This window comes from Amphiura filiformis, chromosome 11, assembly GCF_039555335.1.
Source record: "Amphiura filiformis chromosome 11, Afil_fr2py, whole genome shotgun sequence".
Taxonomy (NCBI): Eukaryota; Metazoa; Echinodermata; class Ophiuroidea; order Amphilepidida; family Amphiuridae; genus Amphiura; species Amphiura filiformis.
This window is the reverse complement of record NC_092638.1, coordinates 18,112,362-18,134,545: the sequence shown is the minus strand read 5'-3', so window position 1 is coordinate 18,134,545 and position 22,184 is coordinate 18,112,362. Positions and strand designations below refer to the sequence as shown.

Sequence of the window (22,184 nt, the reverse complement as noted above, 5' to 3'; positions counted from 1 at the left end):
TGACCTTCACTGGTAAAGTATGCCATGATTATGCACAATCAGAATAGGATTGGGTCATCAAGGTCATGCTTACAAGCAAGTTTACATGCAAGTCTTGTTCACACTGGCCTTACATTTGAATGTAGCTCGCTACATGTAAGATATCTTACATGTAAAATTGTCACTTGTAACTTGCATGTAGCTACATGCGAGTGCGTTTAGACAGGCACTACATGCAAGTTTACATTCGAATGTAGTTACAAGCGACTTTACAAGCGATCGTCTGAACAAGCCTAGTGTCATACTTGTAGATCAAAACACTGAAGGTTAAGATCAGTATCAGTAGTAAAAAAATAATGATCCTCAACCATGGTAGGAAGGTGTAATGGCTCTGACCAGTACCTCACCTCAGCAAAGACATTGTGAAGTTCCAATTGCAATCCATACACCCCATGAAAGACATGGCCTTAATCTTCCACACAGAGAGTGTGAATTTCAAATGGGGTTACCTGAATGGGTGGCTCCATTTGAAATCTATTACTCAATATGTGGGAGATTAAGGTCATGTCTTCCATAGGAGGTGTATGGATTTTCTCACTGGAATTGCTCATTGGTAAATGGGATCACCACTCTATCATACATGTAAAGCTGGATACCTCAGTTGGTACTGGACTTGCATTCCAGAAGCTTGAATCCTTTTCAGACAAATTTTCTGTGCTACATTGTGCCTACTATAAGCTACTATATAGGATCCACAACTGCCCCATTACACTTTTGAAAAAAATCTAAAAATATTTTATGAACTATAAAAAGGTATGTGTATTTGTTGAACACATATGAACCTCTTATAGCATAATACATAGCATTCAGTCATAGTGGTTTATTATGTAAAAAAAGTTGTACCCGAGTCCATAGGAGTAAACTTTCCGTAACAAATACATGAATAGGCCTGGCTTACTCTATTATTTGAGATATTTGACTCCTAAGGACTTGGATGCAACTTTTAAAATTGTCTCTTTTTTTAACATGATGAACCATTCAATGAAATCTCCATAACACTCACTGTAATTTACTGTAGTAGTGTTGTAACAGGATTAAATATTACCATAGTAATCGGTCCGTACTATTTTCTATAGACCCAGTCGAATACAAGTTCATCAAAACAATGACCACCAACATGGATTTAGGAGAACAATACATCAGGCATGATTTATTTATTTATTTATTTTTTTTTGATTCAAGCAGATGATTCAGAAATACTTGAAGTCTGTTCCACCAACATGGCTGCTATTTCAATTGTTATATCCTTCCAGTTGGTGTATTCAATTGGGCCTATTGCCCTGCACTATACAGGCTGCACTCATCACCTGTGTACCGGTATGTGTGCAATCACAGATTGAATATGATACCACTCTTTTCAAAGCTACTAATTTTAAAGGTGTCAGCATGATAAGAAATTTTTGTAGAATTATAATTCAGGTCTTTATCATGTTTATACCTGGGTTTTTTATAACCTCTGATGCAATGCAGAGGAACAGCATAAATCTAGTGCAGGGCAATACAACCAAAAATAGGTGACTGGTCGCTATGGTAATTAATCCTGTTACATCACACCTTCTACGGCAAATTGTGATTTAGTACTTCAAGGATTGAAAAAAATGAAGATGGACCAAAATAAAAAGTGTAATTCACAATGAAATTGCATGACATATTTAGTGGAACTTGCTCAAAAGTGGAAAGTTATTTTTGCGGTAGAAGCTTAGAATGCGAAAAGCGCAAAATTTTTCACTTTTACGGTACTTTGTTCGGCTTATAAAAGGCCCCAAAAAAATTCTGTCAATGTTACTGCATGTGCTAAAAGGTCCCGATCATGCATAATATGCAAGTGCAACTAGCGGAGGAACTGGGCTCAACAGCGTTCAACCCGTATATCTGCACTTGCCAATTATAATTAAGCCGAACAAGGTATAGTCAAGTAGCCCATTTTAGATGGTGTACCTGGGCTCATTTCTGTGCTGTATGTACCACATGATTGTCAGCACTGTTTATTGTGTGGATTTCTTCCTCATTATTTCATTTTCATCCTATATTCATCAGTCAGCTTGATGACCATACAGTCCCAGCTGTGTTGGTAATGGCACCACCATTGTAAGTAAATGTTGCATGCAAGCACCAATGGGATAATGATAACTGATATAAACATTGCAAAGCTATACCGTATACGTAAAAACTTGATAGTTAGCATATGTGCTTACTATCAAGAGCTTTTGAAAACATGAAATTGTACCAAAGTCCAGTGCTTTACCAACTGAGCTAATTGGTTTGAGACGCAAATTTGCAGGATTACTTGTTCATAGATAACTATGTGTATCGATGATTTGCTCAAAACCCTTTACACTTTAGTGAATGGGGTTCTCCAGGTTTGCATGTTTCAAAAGGGCTCGATAGTGAGCACATATGTTAACTATCAAGTTATTACTGTATACCACATTGTTTGTATTAAACGCCCCATTCTAATACACGCCCCTCCAATTTTTCAATGAAAAATGGACAAATATTTCCATGCCATATCGTGTGAGTATAAACTTAAAACTTACATTATTATAAATCAAACTTCCATCCATTTCATTGCCTAATTATGGTAGGGGTGTTTATTACAAACAATGCTGTTCGCAAGCCTCTCTGTTATCTAGCTTAGTGCTTGCTTGCTTGCTTGCTTGCTTGTTTTCCTGTTTTCTTGCTGCTAATTGAAGGAATGATTGATTGAATGTGCGATTTGATTGACATGTTGATTGATTGGTATCTTGATTGATTGGTTCATTGATCACCTGACTGATTGATTGATCAATTTAATGATCGATTGATTCACAGGAAAGTGCTGATAACATCCAGCTGAGATGTCCCTACAGGTTTTTTGTGTGTGTTTATTTGCTTCTTCTGGAACAATTTATTAGTCACCAGCAGAACTTCTCCAACATAAACTGCTTTCAAAAGAACTCTAAAGTCACATGTATGTTATCTGGTTAATACTGCTTTATACATTGTTTTTCTTGTCATGTTTTGCTTATTATTCAAGCGCTGCACTCTTGATGTATGTTGCGCTATAATATAAGGCCTAAAAAATTGTTTGATTGGCGTAACCCAGAGCTGCCAACTCTCCCTCTTTTCGCAGGAGACTCCCTACTTTTAACCCTTCAGAACCCTTAATTGTTGGTCATCTCCCTGAAAAAATGGTTTCATCCATTAAGATGTACACATTTTGACAAATCTCCCTGATTCCAACAGGAAATCTCCCTTTTTTCAAGATTCAAATATTGGCAGCTCTGGCGTAACCCGACCTACCCTAAAATTAGGCCCAACCCTAGACTTTTTCTTTCTTTTTTTTTGCAAAAAAAAATTATTAAAAAATTTTAAAAAGGAAATAAAAAAGTGAATATAAAAAAAGAATAAAAAAAATCTAAGGCCTTTATCAAATGCAATTAACAACTTTAAAAGTTGCATTGGTAACTTTTTTATCACAGAGAATTTTCTTGAATATACTAAAAAAAATCTCTACCTACCTACCTAATTTTTTTATGCTACACCAATCAATCAAATTTTTTAGGCTTAAGTATATCCTATATGTATCGTCGGTCGCAACACATAGTGGCGTACGTGCAGGACAAACGCAAAATACATTTCTGAGAAAAACGTGTTTGAAGGATATGCTACTAATAACATAGTCAGTACTCAAATATTATCTCTCAGTGGACCGATTACATTTGAAATTGAAGTTAAAGGATTAAACTATTAAACTGTAACTTAAATAGGTATAAAGAGTGATAACTTTGACATGATATACCTAGCTCTAAACTTATACGCCACTATGTGAAATGGAAGATTTGGGGTTTTGGCTGGTTTCTGAAGCGTACACCACATTATTGATGGATGATGTGCCTAAATGTCATCAAATCCGATTTTCGCCGTTTCACATAATGGCGTATGATGATCGTACATCAGTTTGTGAAACGGAAGATATTGGATTCTTACAGGATTGTTAACATAAGTCAATTAATTAATTAACATTATTTATTAATTAAATATAGTTGAGCTTTCTAACTTGGTATACTTGAAGAACTTATTAATAAAACTGCTGGGCCAAATTTCATAAAATTGACCAAAATCACCGTACGCCACTATGTGTTGCGACCGACGGTATGTATGGTGTGTGTATTCTTACTTTTACTGCCTTGACTTTGTTTCACCTTGAATTTGGTAGCGACATAGTATGTATTTTGCTGGTTGCAATAATGAATTATGCACTAAACTAATCCTGCAGAGCATGTATACACACACATACAAAGGCAGTTTGTTGGTACAACTGCATAAAAACACTGATGTTAGTACCAAACAGGAAGTGAAATGAGGTTGGTATGCAATATGATATCCCTCATGACAGAGTCATCCTAGCTCATTTAAGAGACTTTCTGGGAATTTCCTATACAAGGAAATGGGTGGTAGTTATGAATGGTTAATTGTGGACCTGTCCCTCAACACAGCAACTAGGTTGCCATTTCAATTGTTATAGTACCATTCAGGTTAGTTTATTGCCTAGTATACAGGCTGCAGAATCCTTCAACAGGGACATAGCAGGGTTTATATCTTGGCTGCCTGCTCGGCCATGATATGGCAAAGCAACGTCGCAACACTTAAATAAGTTTGTCTTTTTGAGGTTTTTGTGTGGGAGATGAACATAATGTCTTCCATAGGGGGTGTATGGATTTTATCTGGAATAGCCCTATGCTCCAGAAATTTTAGCCCTAATATTGTAACAAATGTTTTTGTTTATTTTTTATATCAAAATAGAGATTTTCCCAAGAATCCAGAAATAGAAGACACTACCAAGGAAATCGAAGAAAGTGCAGTGACTGGAGATACCATTGATTGGGAAAAACTAAATGAAGAAGAACGAAATCTGAGTAAAGGCTTGATGTTATGCGTGTGCTATGCAGCCAATATTGGTGGGACTGCTACACTAACGGGCACAGGACCAAATCTGGTGATTGGAGGCGTAGTAGATGAGTAAGTCAGGGGGATATTAAGGGGTGGAGGGTCACTATACATGTATATGATGTACAGTAGGGATTCTCAATTGACAGCCTGAGAGCTAGATCTGGACCGTCGACCAATTGTGGTTGGCCCTTGAACAGCTCGGAAGTGTACAGTAAACATAGCAAAACAAGATGTATTTGGCCCTCAAACCACATGCCTCAAACACAAATCTTTAAAATGATTTTGGCCTTCTGTCCTGAGGTCCACAAGTAAAATTATATAATTGAGAACCCCTGATGTACTTGGTGGGACTTATGTTAATAGGATCAGCAGACCTTCATTATTGAGGAGCTCGATTGTACCAGAGTTCCTACAGCTCTCAACAACATTCTAGGAGTGTGATTTACTGAGCTCCTCACTACTTGAATCGCTATGTTTTAATACTGATATTATAAGATTGAGCTCCTTGTTGAGCACCTTAGTAAACTCAGGAGAGTGATTAACAGCTCCTGCAATTGGCAAAAATGAAGGCCTGGAACAGGACAAAACTTGGGTGATTGGAGGATGAGTAGTCATGAAGACAGAGGAGGGGTGGTCTTAGGAGTAAGCTACACATTTACTGTCTGCTATGCAAGAACAGAACAAAACCCGTGATTGGAGGCTATGAGTAAGGAGGCAGCTCTTAGGAGGGGAATCTCTGTGTTTGCTACACTGTTAACATTGGTAACATGAACAGGTCTACATCTAGCAATTGGATATTTAGTTGATGAGTAAGTTATGGGGACTGGGGAGAAGAGGATTTGGTAGGGGATCACCAGTGACAGAGAGGCATGGGGGATTGGGAGCACATGTCCACCAATATGTGAAAATTGTGAAAAATCCCATTGAACATTGCTGAAAAATGGCTGGTGCGCCCTCAATCAGGCTCATGCCCCATAGCCTATTCCACGGACGAGCTTCCATAGATGCCTGCACACAAGCGATCATCAATTTGGACATTTTACCTGTGTTACATCTCTGTCAAGGACACAGTAGGGAGAAAATAAGACTATCACTAGGCCATAGTCAAACATCTATAGACTATAGTTCACATTGTTGTGCAACCCTATGGTGGGACTGGCTCGTTAACAGGATGGGCCATTAAAAAATTTACTTGTCTTACTTGAAAATAACTTAAATTTGGAAATATCTTTAACCACCCAACCATTGTGCTTTTTATTATCTACAGTTTGTATGGTGCTGAAGCTGGGCTGAACTTTGCCTCGTGGATGTTCTTTGCCTTACCTGGGATGATAATCAATCTATTTCTAGCTTGGTTATGGCTTCAATTCTTATATTTAGGAAGAAGGTAAGAACATGCAGTGCACTATTCAATTTGAAATCCACCCACCTGTGTTAAAGCAGGGGTTGAGTTTTGAAAATACAGCTGTGCTACAAATTGCACTTCTGGGAATGTTAAGGTGCATGGCTGTAAGGCATGCTATTAAATTGCATTCGATAAGAAGTTTAGAAATTGAGGTGTGCTATAAATCACACTTGGATCGATGATTTAAGGTGTGCGATGGTGTGCTATCGCAATTGCGTGCTTTAAAACTCAAGATTCCCTGTTAAAGGCAGTGGTGTACCGTGGCCGCTCCTACCGGGGGGCTGAAGAAAAGGATTATAGGCAAAAGCGAACACATTTTGATGTATAGTACCATTTTTTCACAATTTTTTATACTTTTTCAAATTTTTTCCGCCCTTTTTCTATACAAATTCTTTTTTTGCCCTTCCTTTTGCCGCCCCTGTTTTTGCCGCCCTTCTTCTTCTGCCGCCCTTCTTCTTCTGCCACCCCTTCATTTTGGCCACCCCTGCTTTTTACCCGGGGCTCGCGCATACAAAGCCCCTCCAAAATGCGCGCATGAAAGGTACTATTAATGATCCTCACAAAGGAGACAATCTATGGGATATTTTGAGAATGGCTTACAAGTGAAAAACAAGTCATTGACTTGTCAGGTGTTTTGGTAAAAGAAAGAAAACAACTTTGTTGATAAATACAAAGCTCCACTCAGTTGTGTGTAGCTATAAGCGCTTGTACAGACAAACTCCTCCACCATCTTGCATGTAAAATGTGACAGGTTACCTTTATTTTGACGTCTTTGCTTGTTTTGTTTGGTCTTATTATTTGCAGGGTATACAGGTAACACAACTTCTAAGTTCCCCCTAATACTTTTTATAATAAGTCGAAAAATATTTTATAAAATGTAAAATTTTAAAAAGATATGTCTAGCCCTGTTTGTTTTACCCATGTGGACCAATTTATAGCGTCACACATCATTGCGTTCAGTCACAATGGTTAATTATGTAAGAAAAGAGGCCGTTTTAAAAGTTGCACCTGAGCCCATAGCACAAGTTGTAAGTTCCCCCTAAATCCTTTTTTAAATAAATCAAAAAATATTTGACAAAATGCAAACTTGTAAAAAGACATGTGTAGCCTTATTTGTTTTACACCTATGGAACAAATTATAGCGTCACACGTCATTGCGTTCAGTCACAATGGTTCATTATGTAAAAAAAGAGACCGTTTTAAACTGTGTTAAAAGTTGCATTTTAGTCCATACATGTAGGAGTCAGCTCCCAAACAATTCAGCAGGCCAGGCCTATTCATGTGTTTGTTCAACAATTTTTCCTATACCTTTTTACAGGCGCCAATCGTTGTTAATCCGTGATGAATCCACAATTTGCCAGTAGCGTATACGAGAACGCAAGTTATTGGAAGCGGGTATGCGCGATACGCGTCAGAAATTTGCCATACATTGTGCACTACATGATGTTTTCATTATTTTGGAGGAAGCTGCTTAATACTGCTCTTTTATTCTGTAGTTCTTTTGCTGCTATCATCAGGAAAGCATCGATCTTCTTGTGTTTAGTGACAATGACTAAACTGGTCATTCCTCATGAAATAATCGTGTGAATTAGACGACCGTTAGCTTGTTTTCGTTGTTGAAAAGGATTCGATCATGTTCGCCGTTGTTCATCATCGAGTAACAACGATGCGTCTGCGTAGTCTGCGTGTTTATTTCGCGAGGGCAGCTAAAGCTAAAGCTAAATCTGTCCTCGCGAAGTAAACCACGCAAACGACGCAGACGTACCGTTGTTAATCGGTGATGAACAACGGTGACACATGATTGAATCCCTAAATACAGAAAACCTGACTGCTATGGGCTCAGGTGCAACTTTTAAAACGGCCTCTTTTCTTACATAATTGAACATTGTGACTGAACGCAATGATGTGTGATGCTATAAATTGGTCCACAGGGGTAAAACAAACAGGGCTATACATATCTTTTTACATTTTTACATTTCGTAAAATATTTTTCGACTTATTTTCAAAAGTATTAAGGGGAACTTAGAAGTTGTGTTACCTGTATGTTAGCATACCTATACTCTTTACAGCAATGTGGGAATCTGATTTTCAATTAGTACTTTTTATTTTCTGATTTAGAAATAACTGATTGTTATGCTATCCAAATTGTTCAGACTATAGGTATTAGGTCATTCTTGGCTGGAACATGCCGGTTACGTCCATGTAGCATATCTTCTGGACCGTAATGATACATGTGTGTGTTTATCACAGAGCTATAAGTGTGCCGAATATAACAGCATGACCATGAGTTGCGTAATATACCTATAACATGAGAGTCAGTACTGCGCCATTTTTGCAATGTTTTAAAATGCTTTTATGTTCCAGTGTACGATCCGTAAGCCTTCCCTTGTGCAAAATTTACTTGAGTGCTGAACTCAAAATTGAATTTTTGCAACATTGTATGAATTATTTAATATAGATTGTCAAACAATATTTAGATTTGATCAGGAAATAATAAAATAAAATGCGGTAGTTATGCATTTTAACTCACTCCACGCGGAAGTCGATGGCAGATAACAAGTTTTAAATTTTTGTTTAATTCAAAAATAATATTTCAGAATTGTACAATTTTATGACCATATTTGGAATCAGCATGATAAATGTATTAAAATGAGTACAAACAAGCCTGGTATTGGTTCAGTGGTTCTTAAGATAGCTCCTGATATTTTGAGAAAATATCTCAAAATGTGGGACTTTTTATGTTGAAACCTATGGCTAGCATGTAGAGCATTAAGTCAACAAATTGGAACAGCTGGAGCCACATGCACCAATGGGTAATACTAAAATAATGTCAAATATATATTCAGCACAATGCCAGGAAATACCCATTTTACTATTATATTGACTTCTGAATTTATTTCTGAAATTCATTTCTATTTGTTATTTTCATACAAGCATAGATTGCAGTGAGATATTTTAAATGTCAAATTTCAAATGTGCTGGTACACATTATATTTCAGGGTGGGAGGGGGATTTTATACCTTAAAAAAGGCTGATTTGACAGTTTTTGTCCAATTTTTCTCAAATCGGGTCTCATATTTAGGGTTTTTTTTACTCAAATCAGGAGCCAAGTTTTATTTTATAACCTAAAAAATGGCTAATTTGACAGTTGTTGACCAATTTTTCTACATTGTGACCCATGTTTAGGTATTGTTTTGCAGACCCATTAGAGTGGTACATCCCTGTATACCTTATATACAGGCTGTATCAAAATGATTGGTACCCGTCAGTTTCCAGTGATTATGGACAATACTACCACGTCAAAATGCAACATAGGAACTACCTTATTTATGAATGTTATAAATAAAAAGGTCATAAAACTATAAATCCTGGTCATTTCAGGAGCATCCAATAGCTTCCAATGTTGCATATTAATTGAAGGAGCGGGCTTGCCATTAAACACCCAAAACTTGATAGGTACCAATCATTTGATACACCCTGTATGTGAGTCCCCCACCCCCATCCCCTGATTATATTCCATGTACAGGTAGCCCAACTAGGTCCCCTTTACTTTGGCCTCTATAAACAATGGGCTATTCCAATTGAAATCCACACTACCCCTTTGGAAGATTTTGGAAATATGTTCCATAGGGGGAGTATTTTTCTCAAATGTAATTAGTCAGGGTTAATCATTTTGAAACTCATACTCCCCATGTATTATGGTTTAGCCTTTCCGCAACTGGAGTGAGATAATTTCAAATGGAAACCATCCAAATGTTTATTCTATTTGAAACTCTAACACCCTCTGGGGAAGCCTTTAGCTAAATCTTCCACAGGGGTAGTATGGATTTTAAACGGAATAGCCCAAGATCACCTAAGAACAGCACCACCCAGGAAACTCAGGCAGATTGGGCTATTGCGCTATTCCAGTTGAAATCCTTATAGAGACATAACCTTAATCTTACACAGAGAGTGTAGATTTCAAATGGAATCACCCATTCAAATAACCTCATTTGAAATTCACATTCCCAAGCCTGTGTAGAAGATTAAGGACATTTCTTCCATAGAGGGTGTATTGATTTAAACTGAAATAGCTCATTGGTAAATCCAAGGATGCTTTGAATATTTTTTCAACTAAATAATTTGACAGTTCAGTGCTTTATATTACCGCCCATGAAATTCAATTGTAAATAATTGTAGCTAGTGGCATTAATTAAAATGGTTGTAGCTATAGTGGCATTAATTAAAATTGATATAGTTTTATGAGCCATATATTTTTAGGTATATAATAACAAGAGATGAGGCAACCATGTGCTGAAAAAAGTAGGCCTTAAGGGATGGGGTATGAACATTTGGACAGTATTTATTGTGGGACATTAGAGCACATCAGACATATCGAATTGCATTCTGAATATGAAGAATGTCCTTCTGATATCAAATAATTTTGATTTTTTGAAATTCGCAATGTAATACACATTTTATGGCAAATGATTAAAAATTGATATTTTGATATTTAAAAGTACTCAAAGTAAACTTTATAAATCTGATGATTTATACTTCAAGTGTATGTAGGTGGGATGAAAAGCCGACGATCAATTGAAAATTTTGACCTTCCGTATTGAAGATATGGATTTTTTTCCCAAAACACACAAAAAAATTAGGTCTTTTGGGAAAAAAAATCCATATCTGCAATATGAAAGGTCAACATTTTCAAGTGATCGTCGGGTTTTCCCCCACTACATACACTTTAAGAATATATCATTAGTTTTATAAAATTAACCGAGGACTGTTATATATCAAAAATGTGAAAAATATCAAATTTTAATAATTTGTCATAAAATTTGTATTATATCGTAATTTCAAAAATGAAAATTATTTGATATCAGAAAAAACATTCCTCGTATTCAGAATGCAATTCGATATGTCTGATGTGCTCTCATGTCCCACAAAAAATACTGTCGAAACACTCAAAATGCTCATTCCAGATCCCTTAAATCAGAGAAGATGAAATAAATTTAATCTTTGATTTATTTTTCTCTGCCTAAATTTGTTCATAAAAATATTTTTGTTGTTGTGAATGTTCATGTCAATGAAGTTCCAACCACTAAAGGGGCTGTGCAATAATTATGAGCCCTGGGAAGGGTCAAATCGGGAGGGGGAATCTAAATTTTTATGAGGGGGCATGTGAAGTTGTTAATGGATAAAAAGGGGAAAACAAGGGGAATTCAAACATTTTGACTGGACGCGAGGGAGAGCGCAGTTTTTTTTGTATATTTTTCCCCCCAAACCCAAATATTGAATGGTCCCTAATGGTCCCTAAGCCATCCTTAGCAGAAAACAGGTTTTTTTTTGAGTTGTCAGAAAAAAGCATATCATATGTGACCTGCTCCCGCAAAATGAGTGTTAAGGCGCAATGGGCTTTTGCAGTTGAAATCCACACTACCCCTGTAGAAGATTTTTTTAAATATCTAACACAGCGGGAGTATGTTTTTCAAATGTAATTAGTCAGGGTTAATCATTTTGGAACCCATACTCCCTCTGTATTATGGCTTTACCTATATCTTCCACAACTGAGGTGAGTATTTCAAATGGAAGTTACCGAATTGTTTATTAATTCAAAACTCATACTCCCTCTGTGGAAGACTTTAGTTAAATTTTCCACAGGGTAGCATGGAGTTTAAATGGAATAGCCCAATTTGAGAGTTTCAAGATGTTCCTTATGTTGAGTTGCTGTTCTTTGTTTGAAACCCGGGGGGGGGGGGATGCTATACGGGATGTGCCGCCCAAATGTGTAGGTTTTCCATGAAATATCCTTAGACATGGGTCTATGTTTTGAAGAAAAAATCCTTAGACATATGGGTCTCCCTTTTAGATTTTCTGTGTTATGTGTGAAAAACATTCGGGAAAACATGTTGCTTTTACTATTTTCAAGCTCAATCCTGAGATATGGGTTCTTATTTCCTGAAAATCCTTATATATGGGTCCCTATTTTCGGTAAAATTACCCTTAGAAATGGGCCAGTTCTGAAGATGAAAAACCGCACCCGAGAAAAAAGTTTTCTCTTCTTCTTCTTTCTTTCTTTCCTCCTTCTTTCCTACCCCCTCGCCAAAAAGGCGCGAGGGCGTAAGGGATAATTAACACCTTCATTTTCCTCTTATATGTCTATATTAACCCTAACCGTACTGAACACCAAAAAACCTCAAATCAGAAAGCGTAGGCACAAGCAGGTATCCCACGTGATGCTATTGCGTCATCATGCGAACAGTCATATGGGCACGGAAAGCTTGGTCGGACAAGCTACTCCCCGTGGCAAGGTAGGCCAGTGCAGGGCGTGGCACCGAAGGGTCGGGGTTCAAACCGCACCGAGAAAATTTTTTCTCTTCTTCTTCTTTCTTTCTTTCCTCCTTCTTTCCTTCCCCCTCGCCAAAAAGGCGTGAGGGCGTAAGGGTTAATATAAATTAAATACATCTATAACCTACATTTAAATCCTGTGCAAATATAATATATCTTGTTTGTTGTACAAAAAACCTACCAATCATGATTTTCTTTCTTTTAAAATATTACAGTTTATTTCTTTGTTTATTTATTAAGGGGACAATTGATACGACCGATTACATAAACAAATTTTGTATAAGGTTGAAAATGTTGGTTATGTTTCTTCTATGCCCTTAAAAACATCAATATTATTTTGACCCACTCCCAGTTTTATTAGGGACAGGGAGGGAGGGGGTCACCTATGAAATGAAATGTACTACTCCTGATTCCAGAAAAATACAGCACTATTTTTTTGGATTTAAAAGAATCTCCTGTTTTGCCAATGAAACATAGTTAAATCCTAATCCTTTAGTTAGTACTTACTGGCAATAAAAGTCAAATCTTATTTTTGTAATTTGAGGTAAAATGAGCCAAACAAAAATGTGTAATTTTGCATATTTTCTTACACAAGATCCCAAGATTCAAAGTCTTAGCTTAAGTCTATTAACATTCAAAATTTTGAGTATAGGCTACGCTCATAATTTTAATATTTTTCGTTATAATGTTAATAAGTGTTTGCAAAAGATATTAGAAAATATGTTTTCCAAAAAACTAGAATGCATAACTTGAAATTATTCATTGTACAAGTATTTTGGCTTGATATGAGAAACTTGCATGTTTTTGACCTATATTTCCAAAATTGGCTAAGTATTTTACTTTTATTTGCCAGTTCTGAAGATTTTTATAGCTATGTTTCATTTCGCAAAACAGGATAATAGATTTTTAATCCAAAACAATTATTGCTGTATTTTTCTGGAATCAGGAGAAGTTATGTTTATTGAACATCATCAATCCACAGAAGACATCTTACACTTCCCATAATCCATTTCTTCCCTGTACTGATTTATTATTCAACATAGGTCCATACCGTCCATAGTGACAAAAAATGATTTAAAGACCCATTCAGTGATCCCAGCAAAAGTGTAAAAAAATTAAAATTGTTTATAAATTGCTTAAAGGTGAAAGATAAGTCATTCAAATTGTCATTTAGTATTTTTGAAATGAAAAATTTGGCATAAAAACAACAAACGCAGCAGTATTGACAAAGTTCAAGCTCCATTCAAAATACACATTCATGTAAATGCCTTATTTTGTCTTAAATACATTCGGCTGAACTACTAGCAGGCTATGTTAACACATCTATGACCATGACAAAGGTACCAAAATCTGAATTTTGATGATTTTTACGATCATCTGGATGAGCAAATCACTGAATGGGCCTTTAACTATAACAGCTCATCCATGATCTAGGGTACACTTGTCGGCGCCTGGGGTTTGCTTCAGTTTATGATACTGTTAACCCCTTGTGCACTTTCCTGGGCATGCTGGGAATACTTTGAACAGTTCCGAATGTTTTTTGTTGAGATTCTGAAAGCTGGCAATGGACCCTAAATACGTAAGATCATGTCGGAAAATGCACCCTTTCAAGATTTTCATGGTTTTTGATACCATTTTTATGTTTTCATGTTGTTCACGGATGAAACAACTTATCAATGGTGAGTGCCCCCCAGGATAAAACTGGGTATCCCCAGTTATATTATTTTACTGTAATTAAAGCACTTCAGGCTTAGTCGTTCACATGGAATTTTAGTACACCATTGGGCATTACAATCATGCAAAAAGTAGAAATTCAAGACAAATTAAGGGTGTCGCTGTGGAGCAAATCACACAATATGGCTTTAACTGACTACATTCAATATATGTATATTTGAATAAAAAAGGTAAAATTCGTGATTATATCAACATTGACATTCCATTTGAACACACCGCAATAAGTACAACACAAAGCCTATTGAGCAATTCTGCAATGAGCTCAAATGGGGCTGGAAAGCAATTCATATACCATTTTTAGTAATGAATGTTAATCTTTTGACCTATCTGTTTTGCAACTCAATCTGTTGTGGTGAGTTTTTAGCTTCCCGTTTTTTCTTCCAATATTCTGATATCTCTCCATAAATCACATACAAAATGGGATTTATTGAAGAATTGATAGGTAGTATGAACCCTATTATCCATACATACATTTCTGGGGATATCACAATGATTTTACACTGTGCAAGGATGCACGTGACACACAAAGGCACCCAACAACAGAAGTCAGTAAACACCAGTGTAAACATTTTCCTAGCCATGCGTATTTCTTCGTCACGGTTTTGTATTCGCGCTGCCCTTTTGCGGTTTGTCTTGCAGTTTTAAATATTTCTATATAACAAGCTGCTACTACCATAAAACATAAGAGGTTAACTCCGATAAATATCACAATGGAAAAAATTGGGGAAACTTGGCTGCCGGTTATGGTAGCAGTAGTATGAGTGATGTTTGATTGGTATTGTTGTTGACTTACACTCAAATCTATGTTTCCATAATAACTTGGGTAGACAGGACCTGAAAAATCATTGCTGGGGATATCCAAACTATAGTAAAGCTCTTTTCTAGGTTGAAAAACAGTCCTCTTAATTTGCATGTAATTATTCTCCAATTTGGTTATGTGTCGTCGAACTATTGGGATGCCAATGCACACTTCAGAAATGCTGAATGCATCCCCTTTTTCACTTGTTAATCCAATTGAAATGACACTAATTGCTATGACTATCAACCAAACAAGCACAATGCAAATTTGAGCCATCTTAGTTGTTAATCGCTGGCTACCAAATGGGTATTTAACTGCAAGTACACGATCAATGCTTATCAAGGTAATAAAAAATACAGAAGCTTCGCTGGATAATATTGACAAAAAACCTGCCAGTTTACATGTGAACCCTTGGTGCCACAAAAATGCATATGATGGAAAGGACTCCTTATAGTATAAATCTGCAATAACTAAAATGATCATGTTAACACCCATAAGGAAGTCTGACAATGATAGATGGGATATGAGCAAAGTTTGTACTTTATTTGCATGTCTTTGATGTAAGCGTAAATAACAAGCAATTCCATTGGAGACAATTGCAAATAGTGCAATGACCCATATTGAAACCCTTGTTAAAGTATATGGTAACATTCTTTTGCAAGTTAGATATTCTGGGCGGGGATCTTGGGATACACATTGTACATGATCAATGAAACAACATGCTGAATATTTGTCAACCAGAACCAAAAGGGTTGAAGTGTTTAAAGTCTTGAAAGTTGTGCGAGTTATTTGGTACAAGCCATTCCCACTGAGGTCAATAATTTCAAGTTCTGAGTTAATGGCTTTAAAACCAATATCTTGTATGACATTATGTGAGAGGTTTAGAAATTTCAGCCCTTGCAAATGATAAAATATATAGTTTGGTAGTTTTGAAATTTGATTATTGGATAAAACTAAAGATTGTAAGTTGTCCAGTCCTTGAAAGTTTTCCAATGATAAGTTATGAAGTCTGTTATCACCAAGATCTAAATCTTGCAATTTCACTAGCACTCTAAATGAAGGAAGAGATGAAAGAAAATTGGTACTGATGTTCAAAGACCTTAATTCGGTTAGATTTGTAAATGCACCAAATGGAATTGTCTCCAATCTGTTTTCAAATAGATATAACCCTAACAAATTTGTAGTTTTCAGAAATAAATCTGATGGAAATTGGTCAATTGCATTGTGGCTTAAATCTAGCATTTTTAATGCATGGAGGAACTGGAAAGTCAGGGATGAATTTATTTTCAAGGAATTACTTTCTAGGTTGAGTGATAGCAATTTGTGAAATGTCTTAAAAGTGTCAACTGCTAAGGTTTCCAAGTTATTATGACCCAGGTCAAGAAATGATAGTAATGGCATTGAGGAAAATGATTCCCATGTCAGTGTAACCAAGTCATTATGACTTAGGTCAAGTGTGCCTGTTATGTTTTTTTGTGATATTGTATCTGGCAACTTGGTTAACTTATTATGACTCATGTCAAGGGTCCCTGATATACAGAGTAGTGATGGGAACATTTCATCTGGTAATGTGATCAAATTATTGTGACTCATGTCAAGGGTACCCTCAGGTTCAATTGTCATTAATGAGGTGAATGTGTCATCTAAAAGTGTTGTTAAGCCAATATGACTCAGATTAAGTGTTCCATGAATGACTTGTAGTGAGGGGAATATTCTATCTGCCAATGATGTTATGTTATTATGACAAAGGTTAAGGGCCCCATTTAATCCTATTTCCCTTAGTGAGGTGAACAGTCCAATTTGTACTGCAGTCAAGTTATTTTGACTCAGGTCAAGGGCCGCTCCATATGTTATTTCCTTAAGTGAGCTGAATGTTCTATTTGGCAATGAGGTTAACTTATTATGACTCAGGTCAACATTCCCACTTATGTACTCAAGTGAGGTGAATGTTCCATTTGGTAGTGTGGTCAAGTTATTTTGACTCAGGTCAAGGACCCCTGCATATCCTATTAACCTAAATGAGGTGAAGATTCCATTTGGCAGTATGGTCAAGCTATTATGACTCAGGTCAACAGTCCCACCTACTGGTATTTCCCTAATTGAGGTGAATATTCCATTTGCCATTGTCGACAGGTTATTATGACTCAGGTCAAGGGTCCCATGTATGTCATGTAGTGAGGTGAATGTACCATCTGGTAATGTGGTCAGGTCATTCCCACTCAGGTCAAGGACCCCTTGTATGACCTGTAGTGAGGTGAATACCCCATCTGGTAATGTGGTCAGGTCATTTTTACTCAGGTCAAGGGTCCCTTGTATGTCCTGTAGTGAGGCGAATATCCCATCTGGTAGTGTGGTCAGGTCATTCCATCTCAGGTCAAGAGTCCCTTGTATGTCCTGTAGTGAGGTGAATATTCCATTTGGTAGTGTGGTCAAGTTATTTTGACTCAGGTCAAGGGCCCCACCTACTGGTATTTCCCTAAGTGAGGTGAATATTCCATTTGCCATTCTAGACAGGTTATTTTGACTCAGGTCAAGGGTCCCTTGTATGTCGATGTCCTGTAGTGAGGTGAATATCCCATCTGGTAGTGTGGTCAGGTCATTTTTACTCAGGTCAAGGGTCCCTTGTATGGCCTGTAGTGAGGTGAATATCCCATCTGGTAGTGTGGTCAGGTCATTTTCACTCAGGTCAAGGGTCCCTTGTATGGCCTGTAGTGAGGTGAATATCTCATGTAATGTGGTCAGATCATTCCCACTCAGGTCAAGGGTCCCTTGTATGTCCTCTAGGGAGGTGAATATCCCATCTGGTAGTGTGGTCAGGTCATTCCCACTCAGGTCAAGGGTCCCTTGTATGTCCTCTAGGGAGGTGAATATCCCATCTGGAAGTGTGATCAGGTCATTTTCACTCAGGTCAAGGGTCCCTAGTATGGCCTGTAGTGAGGTGAATATCCCATGTAATGTGGTCAGGTCATTCCCACTCAGATCAAGGGTCCCTTGTATGTCCTCTAGGGAGGTGAATATCCCATCTGGTAATGTGGTCAGGTCATTCTCACTCAGGTCAAGGGTTCCCTGTATGTCCTCTAGGGAGGTGAATATCCCATGTAATGTAGTCAGGTCATTCCCACTCAGGTCAAGGGTCCCTTGTATGTCCTGTAGTGAGGTAAATATCCCATCTGGTAATGTTGTCAGGTCATTTTCACTCAGGTCAAGGGTCCCTTGTATGGCCTGTAGTGAGGTGAATATCTCATGTAATGTGGTCAGATCATTCCCACTCAGGTCAAGGGTCCCTTGTATGTCCTCTAGGGAGGTGAATATCCCATCTGGTAGTGTGGTCAGGTCATTCCCACTCAGGTCAAGGGTCCCTTGTATGTCCTCTAGGGAGGTGAATATCCCATCTGGAAGTGTGATCAGGTCATTTTCACTCAGGTCAAGGGTCCCCTAGTATGGCCTGTAGTGAGGTGAATATCCCATGTAATGTGGTCAGGTCATTCCCACTCAGATCAAGGGTCCCTTGTATGTCCTCTAGGGAGGTGAATATCCCATCTGGTAATGTGGTCAGGTCATTCTCACTCAGGTCAAGGGTTCCCTGTATGTCCTCTAGGGAGGTGAATATCCCATGTAATGTAGTCAGGTCATTCCCACTCAGGTCAAGGGTCCCTTGTATGTCCTGTAGTGAGGTAAATATCCCATCTGGTAATGTTGTCAGGTCATTTTCACTCAGGTCAAGGGTCCCTTGTATGGCATGTAGTGAGGTGAATATCCCATGTGGTAGTGTGGTCAGGTCATTTTCACTCAGGTCAAGGGTCCCTAGTATAGCCTGTAGTGAGGTGAATATCCCATGTAAAGTGGTCAGGTCATTCCCACTCAGGTCTATGGTCCCTTGTATGTCCTGTAGTGAGGTAAATATCCCATCTGGTAATGTTGTCAGGTCATTTTTACTCAGGTCAAGGGTCCCTAGTATAGCCTGTAGTGAGGTGAATATCCCATGTAATGTGGTCAGGTCATTCCCACTCAGGTCTATGGTCCCTTCTATGTCCTGTAGTGAGGTGAATATCCCATCTGGTAGTGTGGTCAGGTCATTTTCACTCAGGTCAAGGGTCCCTAGTATAGCCTGTAGTGAGGTGAATATCCCATGTAATGTGGTCAGGTCATTCCCACTCAGGTCTATGGTCCCTTGTATGTCCTGTAGTGAGGTAAATATCCCATCTGGTAATGTTGTCAGGTCATTTTCACTCAGGTCAAGGGTCCCTTGTATGGCATGTAGTGAGGTGAATATCCCATCTGGTAATGTAGTCAGGTCATTCCAACTCAGGTCAAGGGTCCCTTGTATGTCCCGTAGTGAGGTGAATATCCCATCTGGTAGTGTGGTCAGGTCATTCCAACTCAGGTCAAGGGTTCCCTGTATGGCCTGTAGTGAGGTGAATATCCCATCTGGTAGTGTGGTCAGGTCATTCCAACTCAGGTCAAGGGTTCCCTGTATGTCCTGTAGTGAGGTGAATATCCCATCTGGTAATGTGGTCAGGTCATTTTCACTCAGATCAAGGGTCCCTTGTATGGCATGTAGTGAGGTGAATATCCCATCTGGTGATGTGGTCAGGTCATTCCAACTCAGGTCAAGGGTTCCCTGTATGGCCTGTAGTGAGGTGAATATCCCATCTGGTTGCGTGGTCAGGTCATTCCCACTCAGATCAAGATTCCCTTGTATGTCCTGTAGTGAGGTGAATATCCCATCTGGTAATGTGGTCAGGTAATTTTCACTCAGGTCAAGGGTCCCTTGTATGGCCTGTAGTGAGGTGAATATCCCATCTGGTAGTGTGGCCAGGTCACTCCGTTGTAGGTAAAGGGTTCCCTGTATGACCTGTAGTGAGGTGAATATCCCATCTGGTAATGTTGTCAGGTAATTCCCTCTCAGGTCAAGGGTCCCTTGTATGTCCTGCAGTGAGGTAAATATCCCATCTGGTAGTGTGGTCAGGTCATTCCAACTCAGGTCAAGGGTTCCCTGTATGGCCTGTAGTGAGGTGAATATCCCATCTGGTAGTGTTGTCAGGTCATTCCCACTCAGGTCAAGGGTCCCTTGTATGTCCTGTAGTGAGGTGAATATCCCATCTGGTAGTTTGGTCAGGTCATTCCTTCTCAGGTCAAGGGTTCCCTCTATGGCCTGTAGTGAGGTGAATATCCCATCTGGTAGTGTGGTTAGTTCATTATTACTCAGGTCAAGGGTTCCTTCTATGGCCTGTAGTGAGGTGAATATCCCATATGGCAGTGTTGTTAAGTCATTAAAACTCAGGTCAAGGTTACAGGACTCATTAAGTGAGTCAAACACATCCCTTGTTAGTGTGTGGATATCATTATGGCTCAGATCAAGATATTGCAACCCTTCCAATGAATGGAACATGTCTGATGACAAGTTAGTCAAATTATTGAAACCTAAGTTTAGTATTTCTAATTGTGTCAAGTTCTGAAACAGATTTACAGGAAGTATCTGAATGTTGTTATGGTCTAATATCAAATATTTCAGTGTGTTAAGACCTGCAAATGCATATGGTTGAATGATGTGTAAGCCAGTGTTAGCAAATGATAGACCTGTGATAGGTGGCTTATACACTATCAAATCAGTCCTATTCACTTGTGTATTGCATGAATACAGCCATTCTCTATAACCCAATATGCATGTACATGAAGACAGAAGACATTCACATTCACATTCACACCCAGTTACTTCAATTTCAGTGACAAAGATATTCCGATCCGTGCTATAATAATAAGATTCTGAACTAGTATAATAGGTCTTGTGCGCAGCATTGAATCTGTATGTTTTAATGTGTTTGTTTTGCTCGACAAGATAGCTATATAAAGTCAAACCACACCCAGCTTCCTTTTCAGAAAAACTTTCAAAGCAAGTTGATATTTCTTTTTCTTCAGCACTGATCTCAAGTAGTATCTCAGTGTTCTGCAAGTAAAATATGAATTGATTCCCTCTGATGAGTATCATACAAGGAACATTGGTATCTGACATTAAGGCATATCGACCTTGGCAATATTGGGCTTCATCTAACATTTCTATATAGAAATAAGAAAATACAGTATTAAGACCTGACTGTAATATCTTAACAGAAAGAGTTCTGCTTTTAGAAGTAACTAACACATTGCATTCATTTGGGCCAGTAAATGCTTGGAGTTGAATGGGATTGGTAGAAACTACTAGAGATTGATCAGTGTCGCATGCATCAATTACACTCTGGGTAGTCATGGTAGTAGGCAGTAATGTGTGTTGTGTAGTGGACCTACTAAACACACCCACTGTTGTTCCCAACATGTCTGCCTTCATTGTGGTAGTTTGAGCTGTTACATGATACGACGAAGGCAAGTTTGTTGGGTTGGTTCTGTCATGTTCTTTTGAGGATGGGAGGATGTGAATATCTGGTTCTTGTTCAGTCATATGTGGAGTGTATGTTGCATCAACTGCAGTGGCAGTAATCAACTCAGAAGTAGCATATTCTTTCTCCATGTTTTCATGAGAATTTGTACTTTCATTGTCAGGAGCCGGTCCTGTACAATCGACATTTGTTAAGCAAGTCATCAAAATGATTACAACAATGGCACATTTGTGAAACATTTGTGTTTCTGGGAATGATGTTCCTAACTTACTTTTCTGAGGGGCGAGGAGCATCTTAATTTAAATAAAGAGTATTATGACAAAAAATGAACAGAAATTTGGGCTGTACACATTAAGTTAACTTTATAATCCTTTACTGAAAGTGCTGCAGAATCTGGCAACTGTGGTTCCCACTTTATTGGAGGAGCACAGCTTTGGAAAAAAATAACACCTGACTGAGCAAGAAGGGGATATTTCAGCTAGCAATTTCAGCAATGCTTTCACCTATGTAAATAACTGGTTTCGGAAGAAGAAGTTTTCCTATTATGAAAAGATCTTGCTGTTGTGACTTT

The 22,184-nt window shown here is 38.0% G+C and overlaps 1 protein-coding gene across 2 annotated transcripts in view; it reads left to right on the top strand.

The window, feature by feature from the left end:
• The window catches only part of LOC140164477 (Na(+)/citrate cotransporter-like), a 99,822-nt gene that overhangs the window by 8,346 nt on the left and 69,292 nt on the right, over window positions 1-22,184 (top strand). The window contains exons 5-7 of one of the 2 annotated variants that reach the window (XM_072187758.1): window positions 2,077-2,127; window positions 4,825-5,040; window positions 6,239-6,358. In XM_072187758.1, the coding sequence (XP_072043859.1) occupies window positions 2,077-2,127; window positions 4,825-5,040; window positions 6,239-6,358 (387 nt within the window). The remainder of the gene's footprint in view (window positions 1-2,076; window positions 2,128-4,824; window positions 5,041-6,238; window positions 6,359-22,184) is intronic. The other variant, XM_072187759.1, reaches the window with a different exon arrangement.